Raw genomic sequence first — 25,828 nt, forward strand, 5'->3', positions numbered from 1 at the left:
TTTTTTCTTTCTTTTTGACATGATAATTAAAACTACTGTACTGTAAAAGGCGGCAGATGAGTTCAAAAGTAGCTTTAAAGTTAAACAATCATCTTTAAATGATCTGTCACAGACCAGTTCAGGCTTGTTTGACCCTGTGGCTATTTTGGTGTTTGATATCCCACAACTAACTTTCTGAAACTTCATACTTCTTTTTTTTTTTTTTTTCACTGCAGTTTAGTTTCCCTTTTATAAAAACTACATTATGCAACCACCTTTAACTGTCTTCTGTCGTACAGTGAAGTGTTGGTGCATGGTAGGTAATACTTTTATGTCCAAGTAGTTTAATTTTGCACTGAATTTCATTTAAATTGTTTAAATTTAAGAAAGTAGGTAACAACAGGGGCTCGAAACAACCACCAGGAAGGAGACAAATATCACATTCAGGCTGTAAGTTTAAACATAAAGATGATTTCAAAGATCAAATGTATTTAAATCTTATTACTTGTAAAAATGTTTAGTGTTTAATGTATAATTCACTGCAGCTTTCATGTTCGTATTTGATATAAATGAGTTTGTTTGAGGCAAATGATCACGTGACAAAAATAAACTATTTAAAAAGAATGTAAAGTAATACTGGAGTCGTCCACCAGATGGCGCCATTTGCCCAGAATTTAACCACAGCAGCAACTAGTGGTGGAAAGTAACTAAGTACATTTACTCAAATACTGTATTTAAGTGCAGTTTTGAGGTATTTGTACTTTACTTTTCTACATCTCAGAGGGAAATATTGTTCTTTCTACATTTATCTGACAGCTTTAATTACTTACTGGATAAAAGATTTGACACAATGGATAATAAAACAAGCTATTAACCCTCCTGTAGTCCTCGAGTCAAGGAAGGAAGGGAGGAAGAAGGAAGGAAAGGAGGGAGGAAGGAAGGAGGGAAGGAAAGGAGGGAGGAAGGAAGGAGGGAAAGAAAGAAGGAAGGGAGGAAGTAAAGTAAGTAAGGAAGGACTGAGGAAAGAAGGAAGGAAGGTAGGAGGGAGGGAGGGAGAAAGGAAAAGAGGAAGGGAGGAAGGAAGGAAAGAAGGACAGAGGAAGGAAAGAAGGGAGGAAGAAGGATGGAAAGGAGGGAGGAAGGAAGGAAGGATGGAAGGAAAGGAGGGAGGGAGGAAGGAAGGCAGGAAGAAGGAAGGAAAGGAAGAAAGGGAGGGAGGAAGGAAGGATGCAATGGAGGAAGAAGGAAGGAAAGGAGGGAGGAAGGAAGGGAGAAGAATGAAGGAAATGAGGGAAGGAAGAAAGGGAGGAAAGAAGGAAGGAGAGAGGGAGGGAGAAAGGAAAAGAGGAAAGGAGGAAGGAAGGAAAGAAGGACAGAGGAAAGAAGGAAGGTAATGGGGAGGAAAGAAAGACAGAATTGAGGGAGGGAGGAAAGAAGGAAGGGAGCAAGGAAGGAATTAAGGAAGGAAGGAGGGACATAAAGAAGGAGGGAGGGAGGGAGGAAGGACAGAAGGAAGGAAGAAAAGGGGATGGAGGACGGAAAGAAGGAGAAAAGGAGGGAGGGAGGAGGACAGAAGGAAGGAAGGAAGGGAGGAATGAAGGATCAGTCAAAACAGACGGGCACTCGAAACACATGATCAAATTAGTAAATAAACAAATATATTAAAAGTATAAAAACAGGTTTTAAAATAAATTGCATTTTATTTCTTATATTTTTCACAAGTGTCACAGAGGCATCAAACTGCAGAGCTCATTCAGTTTTGACGAGACATTTTACAAATAAATCATCATCCAAAAACTGATAAAAAAAAAAATCCTGAACAATAAAAACATATAAAGTGATGAAGTTTCTCCTTAAAGTGAGACTCTGTAACTTTTACAGACGCTGTGGCTAAAAAGTGGCAGTAACATGATATTTGGATGTAAATGGATCTTTAGTCAGTTGCTTTAAATCACACCAATTATGTGGCAGAAAATAGTTGCTAAGCGACCAAGTAATAGCTAAAATATCTATTAATAATAATCATAATAATACCTAATATTAGCCTCCATAAGTGACCAGTCAGATCAGACCAAGTGAGGCTATAAAGGTGCAGTGTGAAGAGATTTAGTGCCATCTAGTGGCGAAGCTGCAGATTGCAACCAAATTAATAAACTCCCCTTTTCAAGCATGTAGGAGAAACTTCAGCGGCCATTTCTTGAGCCTGTGTTTGTCCCTTCAGAGCTACCGTAGAAACATCTACCTGCTCTCTATGTAGATATAAACGGCTCATTTTAATATGATGAAAACACAATTATTCTTATTTTCAGGTGATTATATATTGATTAAAACACACTTTTACTGCCATAGATCCCCCTAAATCTGACACATTGATCCTTTAATAGTATGATAAAGGTAAATAAATGTGTATTTCTTCTTTTAAAAAGTTACAAGTCTCACTTTAAGATATAAATGTTATGTTCAGAAACCAAAAAAAAAAAGTTTATTTCTGCGTATTAACCGGTATTACTAATGTCCATATCTGCAGTGAAGAGTATATTTTTGTGATATTTACAGTTTGTGTTGCGCTCCGATGCGTTCAGAGCTCTTGCATATTGTGTTGTTAGTATAAAGGCACCTAAAGATGAACCAAAAACACTCTACAAAAGTAAAAAAAAAGAAAAGAAAAAGAGAGAAAAGGAGCTCCTCAGATTGTAACTATCAGAGGATCGGAGACGGCTCCCTAAAGGAACTCCTTTCTCAAAGTTTGTCATAATTGTACTTAAAATAAAACCTTAAAAACACACACAGGAGTTCTTCAAAGAAAGGAAGTTGTTTTTTTTTTTTTTAGAGTGCAGTGAGTTTCACACCTTGAAATACTTAACGTCAGTTTCACCTGAAATTTAAAGCAGCTTTTTTAAGTATTTGTTAACGACTCTGCCGACTTTTTAATGTATTTTTTAGAAAGAACAACAAGTGTCAGTTTTTTAAGATTAAAGCAGATTAATTTAAAGTTAAAATCTTTAAATTTTTCTTTCAAACCCAAATTTAAGCAAAACTTTTAAACATGTTTTCTGTCTATAAGCTTTTTTAATGTTTTCCTGAGATTAAGTCATTTTAATTTTAAAGTAATTTAAAGGTTTTTTTACATTGTGTATTGTTACAGGAAAGGTATAATATATTTATTTACAATAACTATATTAACCCTCCTGTTGTCCTCGAGTTAAGGAAGGAAGGAAGGAAGGAAAGGAGGGAGGGAGGAAGGAAAGAAGGAAGGAAGGAAGGAAGGAAGGAAGGGGGGAAGGAAGGGAGGAAAGGAAAGAAGGAAGGATGGAGGAAATAAGGAAGGAAGGAAGTTAGGAGGGATGGAGGAAGAAGGAAGGAAAGGAAGAAGAAGGAAGGAAAGGAGGGAGGAAGGAAGGGAGGGAGGAAATAGGAAATGAAAGAAGGGAGGGAGGAAGGATGGAGGAAATAAGGAAGGAAGGTAGGAGGGGGGAGGGAGAAAGGGAAAGAGGAAGGAAGGAAAGGAGGGAGGAAGGAATGAAGGAAGGAAAGGAGGGAGGAAGGAATGAAGGAAGGAAAGGAGGGAGGAAGGAAGGAGGAAATGAAGGAACGGAGGGAGGAAAGGAAGGAAAGAAGGAAGGATGGAGGAAAGAAGGAAGGAAGGGAGAGAGGGAAAAAGGACAAGAGGAAGGGAGGAAGGGCAGACGGAAGGAAGGAAGGAAGGGAGGAAAGAAGGAACAGTCAAAACAGACGGGGTTAATTTGACCCGGGAGGACGACACGAAGGTTAAAGCTGCTTTCTTACAATGTTTGTAAGTTATAAAAAAACCCTGCTGGTAAACTTTGGTTAATTAGCTTTTTTATTATTTACTTTATTTGCCTTTGTCTTTGATTATTGAATTATTTAAGCTTATACTTTAAGATGTAACGAGACTCGAGTGAGGCTTCAGTAAATATGTAATAACAATATTCAGCTTTTATATCTTATCTTTTAAAATCTCGTCATACACTGATATATATATATATCTCTGATAAAGCTCACGTTTCTGTCTCTTAGATAAATGACTGAAATTCAGTTTTGCAGCGATGAAATAAAAACAAAAACCTATAAAAGCCTGAAACATATTTACAAACCATTTTTATACAGAAATAAACTAATAAAAAATAAAAAGAAGTCTATAGACGTGAGGCACTAACAGCTCCTGAGACAAAGAGGAAGAAAAGTTGCTCTGATGTTTAAAAAAAATGCTTTAAAAAAATGAAAAAAATACACTCGGGTTTGATTATTTGCTCTTTGAATCTGATGTTTTGAAATTTCTGCTTATTGATTCTTGTCTGAAAACAAAAACCAGCTTCATTTTCAGCAGATTTCAGCAGATGTAACGATTGATGAGGTATTTTTGTCATTTTTTTAGGGGCGTTTAAAAGGCCAAAAAATTTAAAAGCACAAATATTTTCTATATTTTTATATTTACCAGCTGAATGTTGACTCAGCAGGTCCGAACTCTGCTGTTGAAATGATTTAAGTATTCAATAAAGCGACATTTAAAAGTATGTTTGATTGAATTATATCATCATATATGATTTAAATTTAAATTAGTGGTTTGAAATACGAGTTTTTTTGAATACTTTCATCAGCTGGATTGTTGTTTCCAGAGTCGATACAAGATTTTGAGGTTTCAGCAGCTTCTTGTTGTCTGTTGTTGTCTTTAAGGCTTTAAAGAGGTACAGCATGTTTTCAGATATGCAAACTCTCACACTGTCACACTCAGCCGTGTTCGTTTCTGCGCTCCAACTTTCCAACAAATCAGTGAAAAAGTCCGACTCTGGTTGAAGACAGACAGACGGCAGCAGGCGGTGAAATCAAACTTCTCAAAACGTCTCTTCAGAAAAAAAACAACAACTGCGAGTGATGTCACAGACGTTTTCATTCAGTCTGCAGAAACCAAACTGTAGAAACATTTAGATCCACTGAGCCTGAACGGTTATCTCAGCTCACCTCCACTGGTTCACGAACTGGAGATAACGCTTATCAGTTTAATCCTCAAGACGATAGAACATTAAAAAATGTATAAAACATCTTAAAAATTGCTTTTTTTTATCCATCCAATTAAAATTTGACTTTTTTATTAATAAAGAAATGAAATAAATCATTAAAATCAATTCCAAACTTTACTAAAAGTCTCATTTTATTTGTTTGTTTGCTGTTGTTTCATTGTATTGTAGTTCCTCAGCTTCTTGCCTACATTACCCATAATGCAACTTGACTGCAGACAGTTCAGTCTGAGATTCTGTGTGTTTACATTTCCAAACTTTTATTCTACTTTTCACACACAGGTGCAGCAGAGTAATCAGGGGTCAGAGGAGGAAGGATTAAAGTTTCTATATAATCTTTCTCTGATTGGAGAGTTAAACTGATAAGCGTCGATATAAAGTCTCCAGTTTGAAGTTCAAAGAGACGACTCACATGAAAAATCATGAAAACAGTCTTGGTCAGAAAAACAGATTTGCTTTTCTTTTATTCTTCTTTGCTGTCGTTTTGACTTTTCGTGAGATCTTTGCTTCATTCTCAAAGTTTATTTCACTTTTTTTTAATATTATTTGTTGTGTGCTCGGATGCTTGAAGGCGTTGAGGATCAGGCTGAGAATATTTGACCTGCTGTTGGAGCCAGATGAGCAGAACTCGTCTGTTCTGATAAAAATTTAAAGGAGTCAGTGGCTGAGCAGCCTGAGACGAGCCAGCCAGCCGCCGAGCAGCGACGTCGACTGTTTGGTCGCAGTCGGAGGAGGTGAAACAGCAGCGGAGGAGGAGGAAGAGGAAGTGGTGGTGGAGGAAGAGGAGGCAGTGGCGGCGGTGGTGGATTTCTTGGACGCCGCCTCCTGGTAGGGGATGGTGGCGGTGCTGTGCAGATCGGCGTTGATGAAGCACTGGCTGCCTCGGATGTGGTCGACGCCGCGGACAGACGGGTGGCCGCGGTACGGCAGCGGGTAACACGGCTCCTCCTCTGTGATGACGCTGATCCCCTCGTTACTCAGATACCTGTGAAGGATGTCCTGACCTGTATGAAGAGGAGGAGGACACAAGTCAGCATGTTTCTCTCTTTAGCTCCACAAAGGACATTTTTAGCTTTTCATTTTGATAATTTTGGGCTTTGTTTAAGCAGATGGCATCAATATTTCCACTTATAACATGTCTATAATACACTGTGTAGAAAAGAGTGTTCTTAGGGATAAATATAAACCTATTAAAATCTATTTAAACTACACTTTTTGATCCAACCTGATAAAATATGACTCTTTAATGCATTCTCCTGCATTCTGGGGATGGTAGGTTTTTTTTTTTCTTCCCCTAGATGGCGCCATGAATATGTGTGTGTGTGTGTGAGAGTGTGTATACATAAATGTGTGTACAGTATCTGTAGCTACAAATGGAGAATCTGTATTGTCTTGCAGGTCTGCATTTATAGTATTATGTTTGAATTTCTCTCTGTCTCACACACATGCAGGTCATCAAACTCAATATAATATATAACACTTTAAACGTGCTGTACATGTATATAGTTAGTCGGTTATTGAGTTTTGAGTATTAAAAAAACAGTTGTATTATGTAAAAAAACAGACATATAAAGGGTTAAAATCCTGAAAATGAATGAATATTTGATGGTTATTATCAGGACTGATGTTTAAAAGCTTTAAAAGAGATTTCAGCAGTAAGAGAATTAGTTTTATCTTCTTTATTTAAATGACATATTAAAATGAATCAAATCATGTGAATTCACTTTAAACATTAAGAGAAAAGTTCTCAGTTAATTCTGTGAGTGGAAACCAGCCGCAGCATGTTGTCCACCTCTTAATGTGTCTTTATTTAAACTTGAAAGTCCATTAACAGCCTGTTATCTCAGACAAACTGCCAACGCACACAAAGTCAGAGCCGTTTGTTCCTGAAGGTGAAACGACTGAAATCAGCTCCGTCGATGCAGCGGCTGCTCTCTACGTTAATGATCCACCAGGTAAAAATTCAAAGCACGCAGTCCGTCCTGCTGCGGTTTGTCCTCCGGCTGCTAACGAGGCAGACAGACGACCGTTTACTGATAACGGGCAGATTAGAGGCGTCTGCGGCGGACAGGTGGAGCCTTACCTTTCTTCCCCTGAGTCCCGCGCCTGCAGGACGGGTTGGACGCAGCCGACAGTGATTCCACCGGCATGGAGACGGGCCGAGGTTTACCTGCAGGGCAGAGATGAGAAATGTTTAAAAAAAGTGTCTCTATGTTAATTAAAATAAAATAAAATAAATCTATATATTACATCAATTTAAAAAAGGTTAAAAAATAAATTAAAATCAATATAAAATAAATAAATAATATAATGAAACTTTATATATTTTTTAAATAAATATTTAATATGTTAAAAATATTACAAAAATACATTTAAATTCATTTTAATACGTTTTTTGTGCATATATTCAGTTTTTCTCTCTCCTGCTACATCTTATCTATTATATCTATTATCTCACTATTTTGATCTAATATTTTGACATTTTGTGGTGATTTTTTAGACTTTTAATTGAATAATTTTCATCCTTGCATAAAAAAAAAAGAAGAATATTTTATTTAGCTTTATGTAGAAGGATTTATCAGACTTTGGGGTCATCTGATGTCTCGATGCAGCTTTGACTCCATTTTTATAATCTATATAAAATACAGAATATTCACATGATAACATAACACGGCTCCGATTGTTTTGACCATTTAGTGCCGTTTATTTTTGGTTTATTCCTTTAAAATACTGAAACCTAATGATTTAGAAAAGGCTGCAACTAACGATGATTTTCATTATCGCTTCATTTGTTATTCGGTTATTTTTTCAATTAAACAATTAAATCGAAGCATCTATTAAAAGTCTAAAAATTGGGGGGAAAAAATGCCTGTGATGATTTAAATGAGTCAAATGTCGTGTTTTGTGCGACACAGACTCAAAACATCTGAAGAAAAAAGTGCAAAAGTGCTATAAAAGTGAACATTATCAGCCTGAAGAAGTGTGTGTGTGTGTTTGTACCCTGGTTTTCTATCTTTGTGGGGACCCATTATGTATTTCAGGCCTTGACCTAGAGAATATTTGGTTATTTGCACTCACAGCGTGCAGAGGCGCGCTGTCGGAGGCGGACCGGAATCGGCTGGTTCCCTTCAGTAGGAGAAATGACGGACGTCCTTTTGTCGTCGGCGACGGTGTAGCGTCTCCGTGTGTCCGCATCCAGACGAGAGTTCGGAGACTTCGGCCTCATTTTCACACCCTGGTGAATGTTCGTGTTCCCGTCTCTGCAGAGGAAGAAAAGACGAAGAAAAGCTCGGCATTGTGGGTAAAACAGAAGTGAAGTGAACGAGTTGTCGGAGGAGCGTTTTTGTACTCACATCGGTACGTACGGTGCTGCGGGCGGAGGAGGGATGTACAGATCCAACACAGCTGACTTAACTCTCTTCCCTGCTGCGTCTGAAGGTTCTGGATGTCGAAGTCTGTGGAGACCCGGAGCTCCCTGAGATGTCTGCACACACAAAAAAAAGACATTTAAATGACCAAACCTGCTTTTATAAGTCCAGCAGAACATCTAATACTAATATTTAATGATGGAAACAAAGGTTTTGGAAGCCAACAACACTTTAAATTTCATTCCTCTGCTATTATTACTCCTAATTTAGAGCTTTTTTCTTGAAGACAGAGTAAAAACAGCAGACAGCAGAAGAGGTGTCGTCTCTTCTGACGCCGTTTATCATAAAAATAACAGTAAGACGTTTCGGCTGGACGAGAATCTGCAGACGAAGCTCTTCTGTTTCCTTCCTCTCCTCCTCAGAAGCTGCTGTCTTCACATAAACACAGGAACTTCACTCTGCTCGTCTCAAGGAGGTTAAAAGGACGACTTCACAAGTTTCAACTGTTCCCTAAAACAACAGTCAGGAGCCCAAATAAACACTGAAGTAGGTTTTTCCTTTGCCGTAATCATTCCTCCTGTTCATACCGAAGCCGACCTATAAAAAGGTACAGTGTGGGGGATTTAGTGCCATCTAGTGGTGAGGTTGCAGATTGCAGCCATATAAATACCCCTCCCCCCTCACTTCCAAGCATGTAGGAGGCTCTGTGGAGGAGGACTTGCCCTCTATGTAGATATAAAGGCTCATTTTAAAAAGGTAATAAAAACACAATTCTTATTTTCAACACTAATTAAAACATATTTATGAATATTTTATTACATTTCTGCCAAGTTCGTTCCACTAGATGCATCTAAATTTTACACACTGGTCCTTTAAGACACAGTGAGAAAAGTGTGCTCCTCTATTGACTGAACTCTATTTAAAGGTGAGCAATGTTTAGTTCCTTTTCATTAAAAGGTCAACAAATCTCATGAAAACGCCAAAACCAACAATGAATCAACCTACGTACAAGTAATATAGTAGTATCTTTACTACTTTATTGCCCCTATTAAGTGTTTTTATGCCTCAGGAAGTGCTATCTAAATAGTGATATATTGTTGTTTGACCCTTAATACAATGACAATAAAGCTACTGCTACTTATTCCTCTGTGTTGTAGTGCTCAGATGTCCAAAAACGATTTAAAAAAAATGTATTTCTACTGCCAGAAATACTCACTAGAGCACCAAATGTGGATTCATTCGCCCCCAACAAATGCACTTTTCCTCATTTTTCCTCCTGTTGAAGTAACATTTGTTAAAAGATACTTTAGCCAGCTGTTTTATGTGTTTATAAAAAGATAAAACAACACATTTGTGAGCTGTTTTTAAAGATTTGCCTCTTTGGTAGGAACCAAAGGGCTTGAAGCTGAGAGTCACAGACAGAGAGACGCAGTGACACATTGTTGGTTTTGGTGTTTTCATTGGCTTTGTTGACAGTTGATATAAAGGAGGACTAACTGTGAGTAAAACAAGCAGAGAAGACTGTACAGAGCAGAGTCATTCTGATCCTGTGAGAATACTACATCAGGAAAAGCTGAATCACAGCAGCTGGAACAATGGAGGAAGAGGGTGGGACATATTTAACTAAAAAAAAACCTTCACATAAACCATTAAAAATAGTTACCCGCTAAAGAATTACATCAGGCATCTGTTAAATCAGTTAAAGCAGATGGTGACGATATGGATTATTAATTTAATGTTGAGGTAATCTTTTGTTTTTAACATAACAAATGTGAAGATGAACGAATGAACTACTTATTTTATTGTTTTTTTGACTAAAATTTTGCAGGAATCACTTTGGATTCTAGTAACTGGTGATTATCTATTCATTTAGTATTTTATATTTAAAGATTAGTTTCAAACATTTAGTCTATAAAATGTCTTATTTTATCTTGACCAAAAGCCCAAAACTCAAATATATTCAGTTTATAAAGATATAAAAACAGAGAAAAGTCCAAAAATCATCACATTTGAGAAACTGGAAGCAGAAACTGTTTGATAAACAACTTAAATATTGATTAATATAATCAAAATTATCTTATTTTATCTTATTTAATAATCAGAAACATGTTTATTGCCAAGTAGGTCTGCACATAGGAAGGACTGTGCCTCAGTGTTTTGATGTATAACAATCAAAATATTCACAAAAATCAAGTAATTCTAAATAATATAAAATAAAAATGTACAATATAACAATATAATATAAGTTTTTGTCATTTAATATTTAATTGACTCAATTGACTGATGCATTAAAATAAGACTAATCTTAATAATTGTCATTTTGGATATGTTATCTACTAAATAATTAATAAAAAATAATAAACAGATCAATCAACACTAAAATAAACATTTTCTACAGCCAATAATCGTCTTCCAAGTTGAAAACGGGGTTGAGAGTGAGCAGTGGAGACGTGAGCGTTGATTGAAGACGACCTTTGAACTGCAGAGTGGGAGCGACGGCGAGTTACAGCCAGACTGACCTCAGATGTGTTTTGATAGCCGAGATTAGAACCTGAACGCATCGAACGAGCTGTCGAACGACATTTAGCGGAGCCTATGTTCTTTAAACACACAACATCCTGGAGCTCCATCAACACACACACACACACACACACACACACACACACACACACACACACACACACACACACACACACACACACACACACACACACACACACACACACACACACACACACACACACACACACACACACACACACACACACACAAACACACACACAAAAAAAACCCTCCGTCCGTCAGAATCGTCACATTGTGGAGTAACGAGTGAGTCACCTTTCAAAGAAGTCTGACATCAACTCAGCCTCATGTTTAGGTTGTGTGTTTGTGTGTGTGTGTGTGTGTGTGTGTGTTTTTAACAGGAAGAGAGAAGAAGGCATCCATTGTTCACCCTCCCACCTCCGAGCAGCAGCAGACTGGGTGGCTGATGTATTTTCTGCTCCCAGAAACTAAAAACCACGATGACAGACTGACACAATGAACTCAGAGATTTATTTAGAAGTCTGCTTCACGTTTTTACACTTTACATACAGTCACCATCTGGCGATCGACCAATTGTTGATATGTTATATATATTATGTTAATACCAGGTGTAAATGGGACTTCAGTGCACAACAGGAATTTTAGATTCTCCTTAATTTTGCTGTTTTTTTGAGAATCAAACCCAGAACAAAATGATAAACTGATGAACATATTAGCCAACCAGCTCATCACTTCACACAGATAGAGAGATAGATAGAAGATAGATAGATAGAAAGAGAGATAGATAGAAGATAGATAGATGGATGGATGGATGATAGATAGAAAATAGATGGATAGAGAGATATAAAGCCAGATAGATAGTTGATAGATAGATAGATAGATAGATAGATAGATAGATAGATAGATAGATAGATAGATAGATAGATAGATAGATAGTGGAGAGAGAGAGAGAGAAAGATAGATAGATAGATAGAGAGAGAGAGAGATAGATGGATAGATAGATAGATAGCACAATGAACCTGCAGCTGGTTGAGTTTCAGCGTCCTGCTCTACAGCTCACCTGAACAAGGGCGGGTCTCCATCGCAGGTTTTTCAGCGGTGCGGGAGCGAAGCCGCCAGCGATGCCAGCCGGCCTCTTCTTCACCACCAGGGTGACGCTTCCTGTCTCCGTCCTCAGCTTCTCCACCAGGTGCTTCAGCTGCCAGCCCACCTGGACCAATCACAGAGCAGAACTCAGTGAGATGTAGTGATCACAGCGGCCTCCGGGGGGCGCTAACAGTTAACAGGAAAAGTCACGGACTATTTAAATCTCGTGTTTTTTTGACTCACCACCGTCTGTTTGTTGACCTGAACGACTTCGTCTCCGGCGTGAATCCTTTGGGTTTTATCAGCAGGAGACTGAGGATCACAGAGTTTAAAGAGAGGCATCAAACACAACAAAGACGGGAGGGTCAACACATAAACACACACACACTCACATCTGGAAAAGATTATGTGTTTCACCAAGTTAAATATAAGACTTTTAGAACCTTTTTAACACTGAAAAGAATGAAATGTGTAACTTTTTATTTTTATTTTTTTTTTAACAACAATACCGCCTTAAAAACCATTCAGGAAAATACAATTTATTGACATTTATATCGTATTGGTGCCAGTATCAGTTGCACAATCAATAACAATCATTCCTAGTAATATAATAAATCAATTAAAATGAATATGACCCAGATAAGTGGCAGGAAACTGATGGACAGATAACCAAATGTGAAGCAATAAAAGTTATTAAACTTATGCCAAAACCCATTATGAATATCTAGCAGTGGTGACAGTGTTTGCTGCAGGTTTGATGATGCTGTACTGTGACTAAATCTCCTTAAAAGAGGATTAAACAGCCTCCTGCAGCACAATCCAGTGTAACATTACTCTCACTTGTACTTTATGAATGTAAAAACAATTGGCAACTACCACGACTTGAAGCTGAAGCCAATGAGGAAGTACTTTAAAGTGCCACTGATGGCTGCCAGATGCTCCAACTGACTTATTTCAATGAGTCACTCTGGTGTTTATCTCTAAATTCAAGCCCTCTAATAACTGTGCTGGGGGTTATTTTGGAAAATAGATTCAAGATTTGAAGACTTATAGTAGCTTTGATTGTCTGCTGTGTGGGTGTTGATTGACAGATGGCTCCGTGACTCACACTGACTCGGACTATAGTCTATGTGACTTGATGATATAACTTGATGATGTAACTTTGCTTCTAGATAGCGGAGCGTGTTTTACAGAGCATGAGACAAAACTAAACCTGAAGAAGCAGCATTCAGTTTTTATGCTCCACTTATCTGGACGACTTTTTTGTCAGCGACTGCTTTTTATTAAATTTTATGGTAAATATCTCACACTGCGCTGTAAATTTTTATTCTCCTGTTTTTATCTCCTTTTTTCTATTTTAGCTTAATTATATTTCCAATTTAACACTTTTAATCGTGTTTAAACATCTTTTTATTTTTCTATATGTTGCTTTTATGCATTTTCTTGATTAATTTTATGTTTTATGTAAAGCACTTTGAATCGCCTTGTTGTTGAAAATGTGATACACTGATAAATTTGCCTTATCTGGAAAGGTCCTGGCTCCAAATGGAAAACATGGCGCTGACTATAAACTGCAAATCTGGGCTTCAAACCGATGATGTCACACCTCGCTACGCCCATGTTTTTGTTCTTTTATCTTGTGTTTTAAGCTTGTGCAGCACTTTGGTCAACTGAGGTTGTTTTAAATGTTCTATATTAATAAACTTTGACTTAACATATTTATATACTGACTATGTGTAGGATGTCAATTACATACAAACAAAAATATCTTTGTTTAAGTAACTGAATTCACTTCTTCTTTAACCTTCTTGTCGTCCTCCCGGGTCAGATTGACCCCGTCTGTTTTGACTGTTCCTTCCTTCCTCCCTCCTTCTCTCTTTCGTTCTTTCCTCTGTCCTTCTTTCCTTCCCTCCTTCCTTCTTTTCCTTTCTCTCTCCCTCTCTCCTACCTCCCTTCCTTCCTTCCTTTCCTTCCTTTCCTTCATCCTTTCCTTCCTCCCTTCCTTCCTTTCTCTCTCACTCCCTCCTACCTTGCTTCCTTTCCTCCCTTCCTTCTTTTCCTTCCTCCCTTCTTCCTCCCTTCCTTCCTTCTTCCTCCCTTCCTTCTTTCCTTTCCTTCCTTCCTTTCTTCATTCCTTTCCTCCCTCCCTTCCTTCCTTCTTCCTCCCTTCGTTCCTTCTTCCTCCCTTCCTCTCCTTCTTCCTCCCTTCCTTCCTTCTTGACTCGAGGAAAACAGGAGGGTTAAACATTTTTAGAGTTGCAGTCACTGTGAAGAAACTCCGATGCTCTCAAAGTGTCATAAAAAAACAAGCTGAACATTGTTGTCATGACGATTGGGACCACAGCCAGACTAAATGTGTGGAATCAGGTTTTTTTGGGGGGGGGAGTTTTTTTTAACCACAGTCCAGCAGCACAGAAGCAGTAGTGACAAAGAAGCAGCAGCACACTCACGTTCTCTGTTGTTCCCGTGATGACGTGAAGCCCGTCGTAGGTGGATTTGATGTAAATCCCCTGCAAGATTAAACAGATTGGAAGGGCTCAGTGTCTGCGGCTGAGTATATATGAGTCCCGTATATATAAACGTACAGCATGTGGGGTTTTTGGTGTAATTCCTCGCTGCAGTGGTGGTTTTGGGGTTGGGGTTTTTTTTCTTTCCATTTTGGACGTATATGTTTTTTCTGTTTTGGACTCTGTGTTGATTGTGGTTCATGTTGCAGCACTAAAAGACCTGGTAGTGTTTTTCAGGGGAAGTCGGGTTAAATTGTGGGTTTTTCTTTTTATAGCACTTGGTACTTTATCTGACAGCGGATATAAGTCTGTCCTGCTGATATGATCTGAATGGAAAAGATCTGTGTGTCTGTCGGCTCATTTTTTTTCCTTGATTAATTGAATATAGTTTTGTTGTTGTTTGTCTCCCTTTAATTATTTATATGTTCAGAAAAGACTCCACTTACAACTACCTAGTTATCTAATTGTAAAAAAAAGTGAATCTTACATGTATGGAAATAGATTTTTAAGTGTAATTAAACATCTCATTTGTAGAGACTCATATTATATGATGACGATAAAAAAGGGCGAGATGTGGAAACCTGTACTGATATATTTTTAATGTAAGGACTAATGAGGTTTGTGTCCAATATAAAAGCACCTTGCTTTTTTAAATTATGTATATTACAGGTATTCTGTAGGAAAGAAAAAAAAAGAAGTTGCGTGTGTGTCATGTTTTTATCTGGTTGTTTTTTTATTTGTCTTTAACCCTCCTGTTGTCCTCCCGGGTCAAATTGACCCTGTCTGTTCCCTCTTTCCTCCCTCCCTCCTTTACTTCCTTCCTCCCTCCATTCCTTCCTTCTTCCTTCCTCCTCTCCTTATTTCCTTCCTCTTTTCCTCCCTCCTTACTCCTTTCCTTCCTTCCTTCCTCCTGTCCTTCCTTCCTTCTTTCCTCACTTCCTTCCTTCCTCCTTTCCTTCTCTCCTTACTTCCTTCCTCTTTTCCTCCCTCCTTACTCCTTTCCTTCCTTCCTTCCTTCTTTCCTCACTTCCTTCCTTCCTCCTTTCCTTCCTCCTTTCCTTTTCTCCTTACTTCCTTCCTCTTTTCCTCCCTCCCTTCCTTCCTTCCTTCCTTCCTTCCTTCCTTCCTTCCTCATTCCTTCCTTCCTTACTTGACTCGAGGACAACAGGAGGGTTAAAGCACACATGCAGTGGCACCTGTAATCTCATTATATGTAAAATATAATGACAATAAAGCTTTCTATTCTATTTAGACTTTAATTTTCAGGTATTAAATGGTTCATTATTTGTTAGTTAGTTGTTTATAGGCTGATTTCTTTTTATTACCCCAAAAAATAACAAACATATATTTAAAAATATACAAGCATATCGTGGTCATCACCTCCCCATCCAACAGTAGTGAAAACATTTGTCCTTCTGATTGAAACCTGATTGCCGACCCGAGCCGTACTCATATCAGCTCCATCTCGACTCTGAGCAGATCTCATGTGGTATTTTTGTCCGTTGGTTCTGTCAGCTAAGACTAATCTCTACTTAAGAACGAGTCTGTGTGGTGCGACCAGTTTTATTTACCGATTCATAAACATGACATCATGTTAAATATGGGTTATGAGTTTGAACTTGCAAACTGTTGCTGGTTGTTGATCAGAAAACAGGGTCGGAGCCTCCATGGAACGGGGTAAAGGTTAAAGGTCTTGTTACAGAGGGGAGAAATAGGGAGCTGTGCAGCAGAAACGCAGGAAGGTATGAAGAGACCGAGTCAAACTCTGAGCAAGAATACTGAATATAAAGAGGAAATAATTATAAGTAATGGATTACTTTTCTCTACAGTAACTGCAGTGATCATCCTGATTATAACTCATCCTGTGTTCTGCTCATGTTAAATGTAAATCATGTTAATGTTGAAACTCACCAGTCCCTCTCCGGGCTTGATGTTGGTGATTTGCACCTCCTCCAGACAGGTCATGTCACCCTTCGAAGTGTCGGAGGTCGTCTGAGCTGTTTTCTCACAGATACCGTTCAGAGCCCGAGACTAAAAAACACACACCAGAGATCTGAAGTCATTGTTTGAACTTTGATTTACAAACCAAGATAAAAGTTATAAGTGACAAAAAGACGGCCATGGAATGAATTATGATCCATTCTTACAGTAAAAATACATACAATTTTTATTTTCATTTTATGGAGAATGTGTATTTATTATATTTATATGTATGTGGGAATGTGCAATATGTGTGCTTATGTATTTATTGAGGCAACAGGTAGCATTGTATCATTTATTATTGTGCAAATGTGCAACTTTACTTTTACTTTCTTGTTCTTTTGAACCATGGCGGCAGCTGTCTCAGCACTCAAGAGTCCAAGACAAATTTCCCTTCGGGGACAATAAAGTATATATCTATCTATCTTTATAATTTCCTGTACATTTTCAGGTATATAACGATTCATTTTTAGGACAGTCAACACTGCAACTTGGTTCAAATTATATGAAAAAAACAGAAAAAGTGTTAAATTTGTTTAGTTGTTAAATACCCGTCATATTTGGGTTCATGCGTAAATGTGCTCATTAAAGTTTTTAAAACATTTATGTAAGTAAGGAAAAAAGTAATTTCTCTCATTTAACCTTCGTGTCGTCCTCCCGGGTCAAATGGCCTGTCTGTTTTGACTGTTCCTTCTTTCCTCCCTTCCATCCTTCCGTCTGTCCTTCCTCCCTCCCTCCTTCTCTCCTTCTTTCCTCCCTTCCTTCCTTCCTTCCTTTTTCCTTTCCTCCCTTCCTTCCTCCCTCCTTTCCTTCCTTCCTTGTTCCCTCCTTCCTTCCTTGCTCCCTCCCTTCCTTCCTTGACTCAAGGACAACAGGAGGGTTAAGGAATTAAGAGTTTAATTTATTGAGAGTTTTGCAAATAACCAAACTACATATAGGCTCAAATATAATAATTAAACCAACTTTTTAGTTTTTCCCCCCAAACTGACCCAACTTCTTTATTTAATGTGCAAAAAAATGAACTGCTAAATATCTGCAAATTAAAAGACTCTGTAAAAAAAACTATGAGCGCATCAAATAATCCATGAAAACAACATGATTAAACCTTTTGAGCCCACACACTCTTTAACATTACCTCATTACAAATAAGAGCTGCAGGGACACGCTGTTTAAAATAACAGAACTTTACTTTAATCACATTTACATCAGTGCAGGTCTGTAGTTTCCATTGATGTCATGTCTTCAGTAATATTTGTGGGAATCAGGTGGGTTTAATGACATCAAGTGGAGGGGGAGGGTTGTTTGTTTGTTTTTGTTTTTTTGTTTTGTTTCTGATGAAAAACCTCAATAAAAATAAATACATTTTTTTAAAAAGTGGAGTTTCCCTTCATATTTTGCATTTATTTGACTTTTTTAATACTGAACCTGACATTTTTTTAGGCTAAATATCCTTAAGATTGACTGTTATTAAGTAAAATCAATGTAATAAACAGGAATTTAGTATTTTATATCAGAGTTATGAACCTGGCAGTGTACAACATTTAGTTACAGTTAGTTATTTTTTATTAAATGATCTAAAAATGTAGGTAGATGGTCAAACATTTGTTATTTGTTAGTAACATACATAATGTTACTGTTATTTACTACTATTGTTTTTTTATTGCTTTTGTACTTATGTATTATTTATTGTTCTTTATTCTTTCTATTGACGCTTTTTTTACTGTCCATTTTGCTGCTGTAATATCATAAAATTTCCCGATCGTTGGACTAATAAAGGAATATTTAATCTTATTTCTTAGGTGGCAGATTTGGACTCCTATAACCTCCGTACTTGAGAACATAAACATGCTGAAAGTCTTCACACTCTGTACACTGAGAAAGACAGGAAGTTGTTGGGGACAGCAGTTTTTCTAAAATCTCCCGTGATAACAAGCGTCCGCTCTGATGAGTCTAAAACGCTGATTCGCTACCTGCTGTGGAAGCATTAACTTGTCTGACCCTGACCTCTGACCTCTCTCTGTGGAAAAAGGAAGAGCGAAAATAGACCGATGAACAGCACAAGCAGCTCCAAATGGCAGAGGTAGTTGTTTTGTTTTGTTGAACAGCAGCAGACGGGTTTTTGAGGATCCTCCGGGAGCCCGAGGCCTCGAAACACACTGATCATTACACTGACTAGACGCTCAGCCCTGCAGCACAGCAGGAGGTCTGTGAGTCCCTGGGAAGCGGGGAAGCCATCAGGAAAACACAAACATGCAGGAAATTAAAGTAAACCAGGAAAACAAGCTCATCTGGAAAGTTAATTAGTCCAGTTTCTGTCTTCTCTTGCTATTGATTTGATTTGTAGTTTTATGTTTTAACATCAGCTGACAACGACGTGGACAGGCTCCAGATTTAAACCCTGACCTGACTCTCATGGCTCCGTCCATTTTATCTGAACTCTGCAGTGTTTCCTCCTTTAGTTCAGCGTGTTTGTCCAGGTGACAACGAAGCTTTTTCACAGAGTAACGGCTCTGCTGCGACCCCTCCAGATCTACCACGCTTTTATTCAAGAGTGAGACAGGAGTGTAAAGTAAAAACCAAGAGATGGAGGCCAAAAATAATGGGGAGACTTTGACAAAATTCATTGAAATGTATGTCCAATGTAATAAAGAGATTCACAGAAGCGTCAGAATACAGCTCCCCTTGGCTTTACAGAGATTTAAAGTGAGTTTAAGCTCATTGTTTAGCTGTCGGAGATCAACTTTCACTGTTTTGCTTCATTCTCAGCGCTCTCGTGGTGTCATTTCATGAGAGAAAAAGCTGTTTAAAAAAGCCACTGTATCACTACCTGCTCAGCACCGAACAGGCAAACAGACACAGTTAGCTGTAGACTAGCTGGTGAACATAGTGGAGCATTTAGCAGCTAAAGAGCTCCAGATATTTCCCCTCAGGAGGTTAGAGAGTAAAAAACAGAGCTAAAAGAGAGTTAATGCTGGAATTATATTCAGCAGGTGGACAGAAACACGACTCCAAATGAATGATAATGTTGGGAATAAGCAACCAAGTTCAACATATCAACTTAAAAGCTGATGTCAGTGTTGTTTTCTATAGTATTTTACTGTGATTTTATATTGAAATATTAGTGAGACGGACAGTCAAATGTGGATGTGATGTGACAGAAGGCTTTGGAGAACTCTCTTTATCTCCAGCATGAATTAAAAAATTGCAGTTTGATGCACTTTTAAAGCAACAACAGTCCTTTACAGACCTGATTAACCTGAATAAAGCAGGAGCTGCATCAGTGTCCAGGAGCCATTAGTCTCATAATCTCTTGATGAAGGGATACTGAGATGTTTGTCACTCACCTTAATGAAAAAACAACACTAACAGTTAATGAAATAACTACTTAAATTTAGGGAGTGCCCTCGTAGCTGAGTTGTTACAGAGCAACAACCCTGGTTTGAGTCCAGCAAGGGACCTTTCTGAGCTTCTCTACAACCAACTGTACAATAAAGGTGAAAAAAGCCCCAAAATAAAACAAAATATTTAAATTTTGCAGCACAAACTAAAAAAAAACACATTTTTGGGGCTTTAATTTTAAAAGTAAACACCCAGATGTTTTAAGGATCTTTAAGGCCTCCCTCCTTTCCCTCACTGATGGTTACAAGTTAAACTAAACTCAGACTTGAGGTTTCATCAGAGGAGCGTCAGAGTTCAGGAGGTCACTTTTTTTTTTCTTTTTTTTTAAACTTGCGGTCAGGAGGGGAAAGTGAACATGAGCTGATTCAGTATTCTGGGAACAAAACAGGAAGTGTGTTATCTAAGACAGGAAGTGGATGCTCCTGTGCTGAATAAACAGCAACTCTGCACACACACACACACACACACACACACACACACAAACACACACAAACACACACACACAAACACACGAAACACCACAGGACACTCAGTCAGTTGAACACACACTTCCTTTTCCTGTTCTTTGCTGTGTTTATGTGTGTGTGTGTGTGTGTGTGTGTGTGCGTGTGTACGTGCATGTGTGCATATAACAGGTATTCCTCATATTGTAGATTAAAGGTGAAGATTTGGTTTAAAAGTTAAGGCTATTTTAGGGTTAGGCATGTGGTGACATTGATTTATTAGGGTAAAGTCAGTGTAATGTCTTTTAAAGTGATGTGTGTGTGTTTGTTTATGTGTGTTTGTGTGTACACGTGCTTCAGATTAGCATCCAACCCAGAGGAAGAAGTAAAAAAGAAGAAGAAGCAGCAGCACTCACCACTTCCATAATCTTCTCCTCCATCTCATAAACAGTGAGGTCCTGCAATTAAAAAAGAGACAAGCAGACTGAGAGACTTCACACTGCAAAAAAAAACCTCCACAAAAACAAACAAAAAAATCCTCTTCACAGTCCAAATATCTGCGGCTTTTAATCAAGAAAAGAGAAGAAATCTGCCAATAAACTGAGGTAACTGCTAATTCTAACCACTGGATTCAGATGAAATAGAAGATAAATTAAATATTCTTGGAAAACTGGTGTTTTTATAGTGTTTCTGAGTCTTTGAAGATCCTGCAAATCAATCAAAATGTTCAACTTTTTGATTTTTTTAATGATTAAAGAGAAGAAAAACAGATGCTTCACTCTATAACTCAAATGTAATGATGATATTATACAACGAGAGGCACAAAAAAAAGCTTTGTGTCTTAGTTTGGAATATTTCAGCTAATATAAAACATCACATACTGTAACTTTTGACATTAAACAAAGGTTCAGAATATACACTGCGCTTGTAAATATGTTTTAAACCATCCAAAATTAACAGAATTAAAAAGCAAAATTGGGAATATTAGGGTTCAAAAGGTCAAAAATTGGGACAAACTAACACTTTTCTGATTTTATGAGTTTTAAAAGGAGACAATTGCTTTTATCTCCTTTAAATATCTATTTGTGCCTTTTTTTTTACATTGAATTGGTTTGTACTCAGTCTGTTTTTATTTGTTCTCTTTAAAAATTTTTATTATTTTATGATTTTGTGTATTTTGCTGCCTTGTGAAGCACTTTAACTTTTATAAGCTCTATAATAAAGTGAATTACTATTATTATTATTACTACTTCAGACCTTATAATTGAATCTATTGATATTTATAAGAATAGAAACATGCTTTAACCCAAACCACAACATTCATAATAATAAAAAACTTCTTGCTTCATTAAAGAAAAAGCTCGATTTTAAAGGCCTGGTATCGACTGAGGATCTGTAAGTGTAGTAAAACTCGAGAGATGAGAAACGAGAGAGAGAAAAAGGGGAATCGGCGAGGGAAAGCAAATATTTGAGAAATGACAGCCTGCAGGAGAGTGAAACCAGAGGGGAGGGGCTGAGTGCAGAACGAGAGGATTCCTCCTGCGGTCGGTGAAATAAAAGCTGCCTGTAAACACACACTGACAGGATGATTGCACGACAGCGCGGTGGGGCCAACGCCTCCACGCAGCACACAACACTCTGCAGTCACATGTGAGGGGAGGCGACACGCTGCAAAAGATATCACGACTTCAACGGGGGAAGTTTTATTTCATGGGAATTTCTGAGAAACCACATTTTCTGTTTCTGTTGGAATCATTTGCTTCATTTTCCGTAGAGCAAGTAGAATAATAAACAATGTGAGGAGTGTGTGTGATCTGTGTTTGCAGGCCAGCTGATCACATTTGACACTTTATTTCACATTAATTAATTAATTTAAGCAGCTTTAATGACTCAGGTGATCCTTATTTGCTTGATTTTTACATGCAAGTCCAACATATCAGAGCTTTTAGTTCTCTAATTGGAATAAAAACTCAGATGGTGATGTCAACACTGTTTAAAATGCTTTTTTCCTACTCTGTTTCTACTCTCAGAGGTAATATAAAACAGTTGTGCTATCACTCTGTAAGGCTTACTGTTCCTCTACACAGAGAACTGGAAAACTGCATTAGTATTGAAAATCTTATCAATTCCCAATGTGTATAAAATGATGCAAATGATGGAAATATCTTTAATATATTTCCAATTATAGTAATAATAATAGCTATTTATATATTTAGTATAGCTGCTCACAAAGTGCTTCATAGGAATAACATTTAAAAAGGCTCAAACATTAAAAACGAAGGCAATAAAAACCTGCTATGAATAAAGTAAGTTGATATAATATTTGTTATCTTATCATAAGGTGAGGAGAAAGTTTTAACTGCTCTAAAAATGATGATTTAAAGGGAAAATCCAGAGATTCTCACTTGTTTTGACTAACATTCATATCTGAAAGAGCATCATCAAATGGGCTTTGTACGTTTAAAAAGTAGCTATCTGCTGCATCATCATCATCATCATCATCATCATCAAAGCTTGAAAATTAACCGTCCCAGAGGTCACGACATGAGAGGTTTGACTTCAGTTCATGACCTTCTTTCTTTCTCTGTTGTCTTCACACAGAAACATCTGATTAAAGAAGAATCACAGACGAATAAATTAAAAGTAAAGACGGATGTTTTTACGCCTCACTGACCTTCTGGACGGTGGAGGTGAGCTCCAGACACAGCTGGATGATTCGGCTCTTGGTGGAAGTGAAGTCGTTGGGGCTCGTCAGTGGAGTCCTGCAAAGAGATTATTATATTTTTCTCGATTAATTAGTTAGTTTAGTTTTTCTTCTTCAAATCGGGGGTCTAAAGACAGAGGATGTTGTATTAATGTACAGACCATAAAGCTCCCTTAGGTAAAAATGTGACTTATGATATATATATTTAATCACTTTTATGTCACTTCAACCAGACGGGGAGTTCCGGTCCTCTGAAATGAGACCAACGCTGAAGTAACTTAAAACTGCATTCTATCAAAAGGCCACCAGGGGGCGACCATTTTGGTGTCAAAAGGACTTCCGTCTCTATACAAGTCAATGGAGAATTCACCAACTTCTCACTTGATTTCTAACCTCAGTAAACGTTTTCAAAATGTGTTTATGGTCTCAATCGCTAGTTTAAAGCCTTCTTCAATGCAGTATGATGTTCATTTGGGACATTTTGGCCTCCTGATTTTATATTTGACGATAAAGCAGGGTATGCATTAGGGCGTGGCTACGTGGTGATTGACAGGTTGATTGGTTCACAGGTTCAGGAGGGCGGACAGATAGACTGCAGGAAATACCCGTGAACTTGTTTGACACCGACAGTTTTCTCTGGAGTTTTGTGGTTATAGTCGTAACAGCTAACTTGGTTAGCATCACCAGGTTGCCGGTGTAGACTGTTGTAGATCCAGCCCTCGCAACCTCCCCCGCTCCGTCTTCTTGCTCCTCCTGATGCCCATATAAGTAGAATCCGTGTTTTTATTTTCCCGGCATGCACCTGAAATTTTCAAGATGCCGCTGCTTAGATCCGAAACTATTGGCTTCCGAGCAGCAGTCCACAAACCAATGAGTGACGTCACGGATGTTACGTCCATTTCTTATATACAATCTATGACTTCATCCAACAGTTTATTCCTGACTTCACTTCTTCTTCTTGTTGCTGTTTTTTCTTGCTTGTAACAAACATCCTTTACTTTACGTGCATGAATAGAGTCGACACTTCTAATGTCCCTTTATTGTCTCGTTGTGTTTTTATTGCTTGTAAGTTCTCATGCGTTATTGTCTTTACGCTGCCTTGCTGCAAAAATGATTTCCTCTTATGGGACAATAGATATCTGATCTGAATTAAAGCTGTTTGCAGGTCTTAATAACTTTAGATGATTAAACATATGTTGGAAACTGAACCTAATTCTCTGGGTTTAACTCTGGGCTCTTATTCAGTAACATGCTGTCAAACCCAGGCATGTTTTTGGTGTTTCTGGGTGACACACGTCAGATATAAGGAGCGTTGTGGGCGTCAGTGATCGTGTGTAACAGCTGGAATTTTCTTCAAGCCGATACAAGCTGAGAGTAACCTGAACGAGTCCCGAACAGCAGACAGACGGACGACACGCGAGTGAACAAACAGCAGCACTAATGAGTGTGAGTGGGGGAAAGAGAGAGAGAGAGAGAGAGAGAGAGAGAGAGAGAGAGAGAGAGAGAGAGAGAGAGAGAGAGAGAGAGAGAGAGAGAGAGAGAGAGAGAGTGTGTGTGTGAGAGAGATGTAGTGTTGAGAGAGAGTGTGAAGTGAGAGTGATGTGATGTGATGAGAGAGAGAGTGATAGAGTAGAGAGATGTAGAGAGCGAGGAGAGGTGAAGTGTATGTGTATGGTGGTTTAATACTCTCTGTTGTTTTTATCCTTTACACGTCAAGTCAACCATAAAATCCGCTACCCAGGAGCTCGTACTTCAGGTCACAGAAAACCTTCAACAGGATGTCAACTAGTAAACTTCATCCACAACAACATCCACTGTTGGAAAATAAAGCTTCACCAGGAAACACTGTTCATACTGACTATCAAATGATCTTCTAATGTGTTTTTTTATGTAAAGTGATGGAGGACAAAATCAACAGTGATTTAAAAGTAGATGATCAGCTTCTATTGAGCTTCTGCAGTCTGAGTTAGTCATATCAAGTGATATCTGACTATATCTCCCTCCCTCCTTCTCTCTTTCTTTCCTCCCCCCTACCTTCCTCCGTTCCTCTTTTCCTTTCTCCCTACCTCCTCCCTTCCTTCTTCCCCCTACCTTCCTCTTTTCCTTTCTCCCTACCTCCTTCCTTCCTTCTTCCCCCTACCTTCCTCTTTTCCTTTCTCCCTCCCTCCCTCCTACCTTCCTTCCTTTTTTTCTTTCCTCCCTTCCTCCCTCCTTTCTTCCTTCCCCCCTCCTTGCCTTCCTCCCTTCCTCCCTCCTTTCCTTCCTCCCTCATTTCCTTCCTTCCTTCCTCCTTTCTTTCCTTCTCCCGAGGACAACAAGAGGGTTAAAGAAATGACTGAGCTTTTTTTTTTAAAGCAAAGAGAGAGAAAATGTTAACTTATCAGTCTAATCTTTAATCACTAGAAAACGAGCAGTCATGTACTCACTTATGTATCTCTGATTGATTATTGACACATTTAATAAAACTGTTATTATCTTTTCAAAGAGACAGACAATTAAAAAAGACCCTTAATGGATGCTTTATAGTATGGCATGGTGTTTCTGTCTACCTGTCCAGCCAGGCCAGCAGACTCTTGGCGGCTCCGATCAGCTCGACCACGGCGGTCAGGAACTCGTTGGAGGGCTGATGGGAGTTTTTGTTGTGGTATGCGGGGTTCTTCCTGCGTTGTGACACGGCGCTGCTCAGGTTGTGGTGCGCCGTTCTCATCTTCCCCACCAGAGTCTTCAGGTTGTCCGACTCCACGCCCGAGTTCTGTTCAAAGCGTAAAATAAAACAGCATTT

At 38.3% G+C, this 25,828-nt stretch overlaps 1 protein-coding gene across 2 annotated transcripts in view; it reads right to left on the reverse strand.

Moving 5' to 3' along the window:
- Window positions 1-5,206: 5,206 nt before the first annotated feature.
- Window positions 5,207-25,828, reverse strand: part of cnksr3 (cnksr family member 3) — a 53,253-nt gene continuing 32,631 nt past the window's right edge. Inside the window, exons 3-13 of one of the 2 annotated variants that reach the window (XM_062436885.1) lie at window positions 25,596-25,798; window positions 23,017-23,104; window positions 20,759-20,800; window positions 16,432-16,551; window positions 14,464-14,523; window positions 12,257-12,325; window positions 11,988-12,137; window positions 8,381-8,499; window positions 8,094-8,275; window positions 7,099-7,185; window positions 5,207-6,019 (exon numbers count right to left, since the gene is read on the reverse strand). In XM_062436885.1, the coding sequence (XP_062292869.1) occupies window positions 5,673-6,019; window positions 7,099-7,185; window positions 8,094-8,275; window positions 8,381-8,499; window positions 11,988-12,137; window positions 12,257-12,325; window positions 14,464-14,523; window positions 16,432-16,551; window positions 20,759-20,800; window positions 23,017-23,104; window positions 25,596-25,798 (1,467 nt within the window). In that variant the 3' untranslated portion in view covers window positions 5,207-5,672. Of the gene's footprint in view, window positions 6,020-7,098; window positions 7,186-8,093; window positions 8,276-8,368; window positions 8,500-11,987; window positions 12,138-12,256; window positions 12,326-14,463; window positions 14,524-16,431; window positions 16,552-20,758; window positions 20,801-23,016; window positions 23,105-25,595; window positions 25,799-25,828 lie in introns of both variants that reach the window. The other variant, XM_062436884.1, reaches the window with a different exon arrangement.

This window comes from Scomber scombrus, chromosome 17 (assembly GCF_963691925.1).
Source record: "Scomber scombrus chromosome 17, fScoSco1.1, whole genome shotgun sequence".
NCBI lineage: Eukaryota > Metazoa > Chordata > Actinopteri > Scombriformes > Scombridae > Scomber > Scomber scombrus.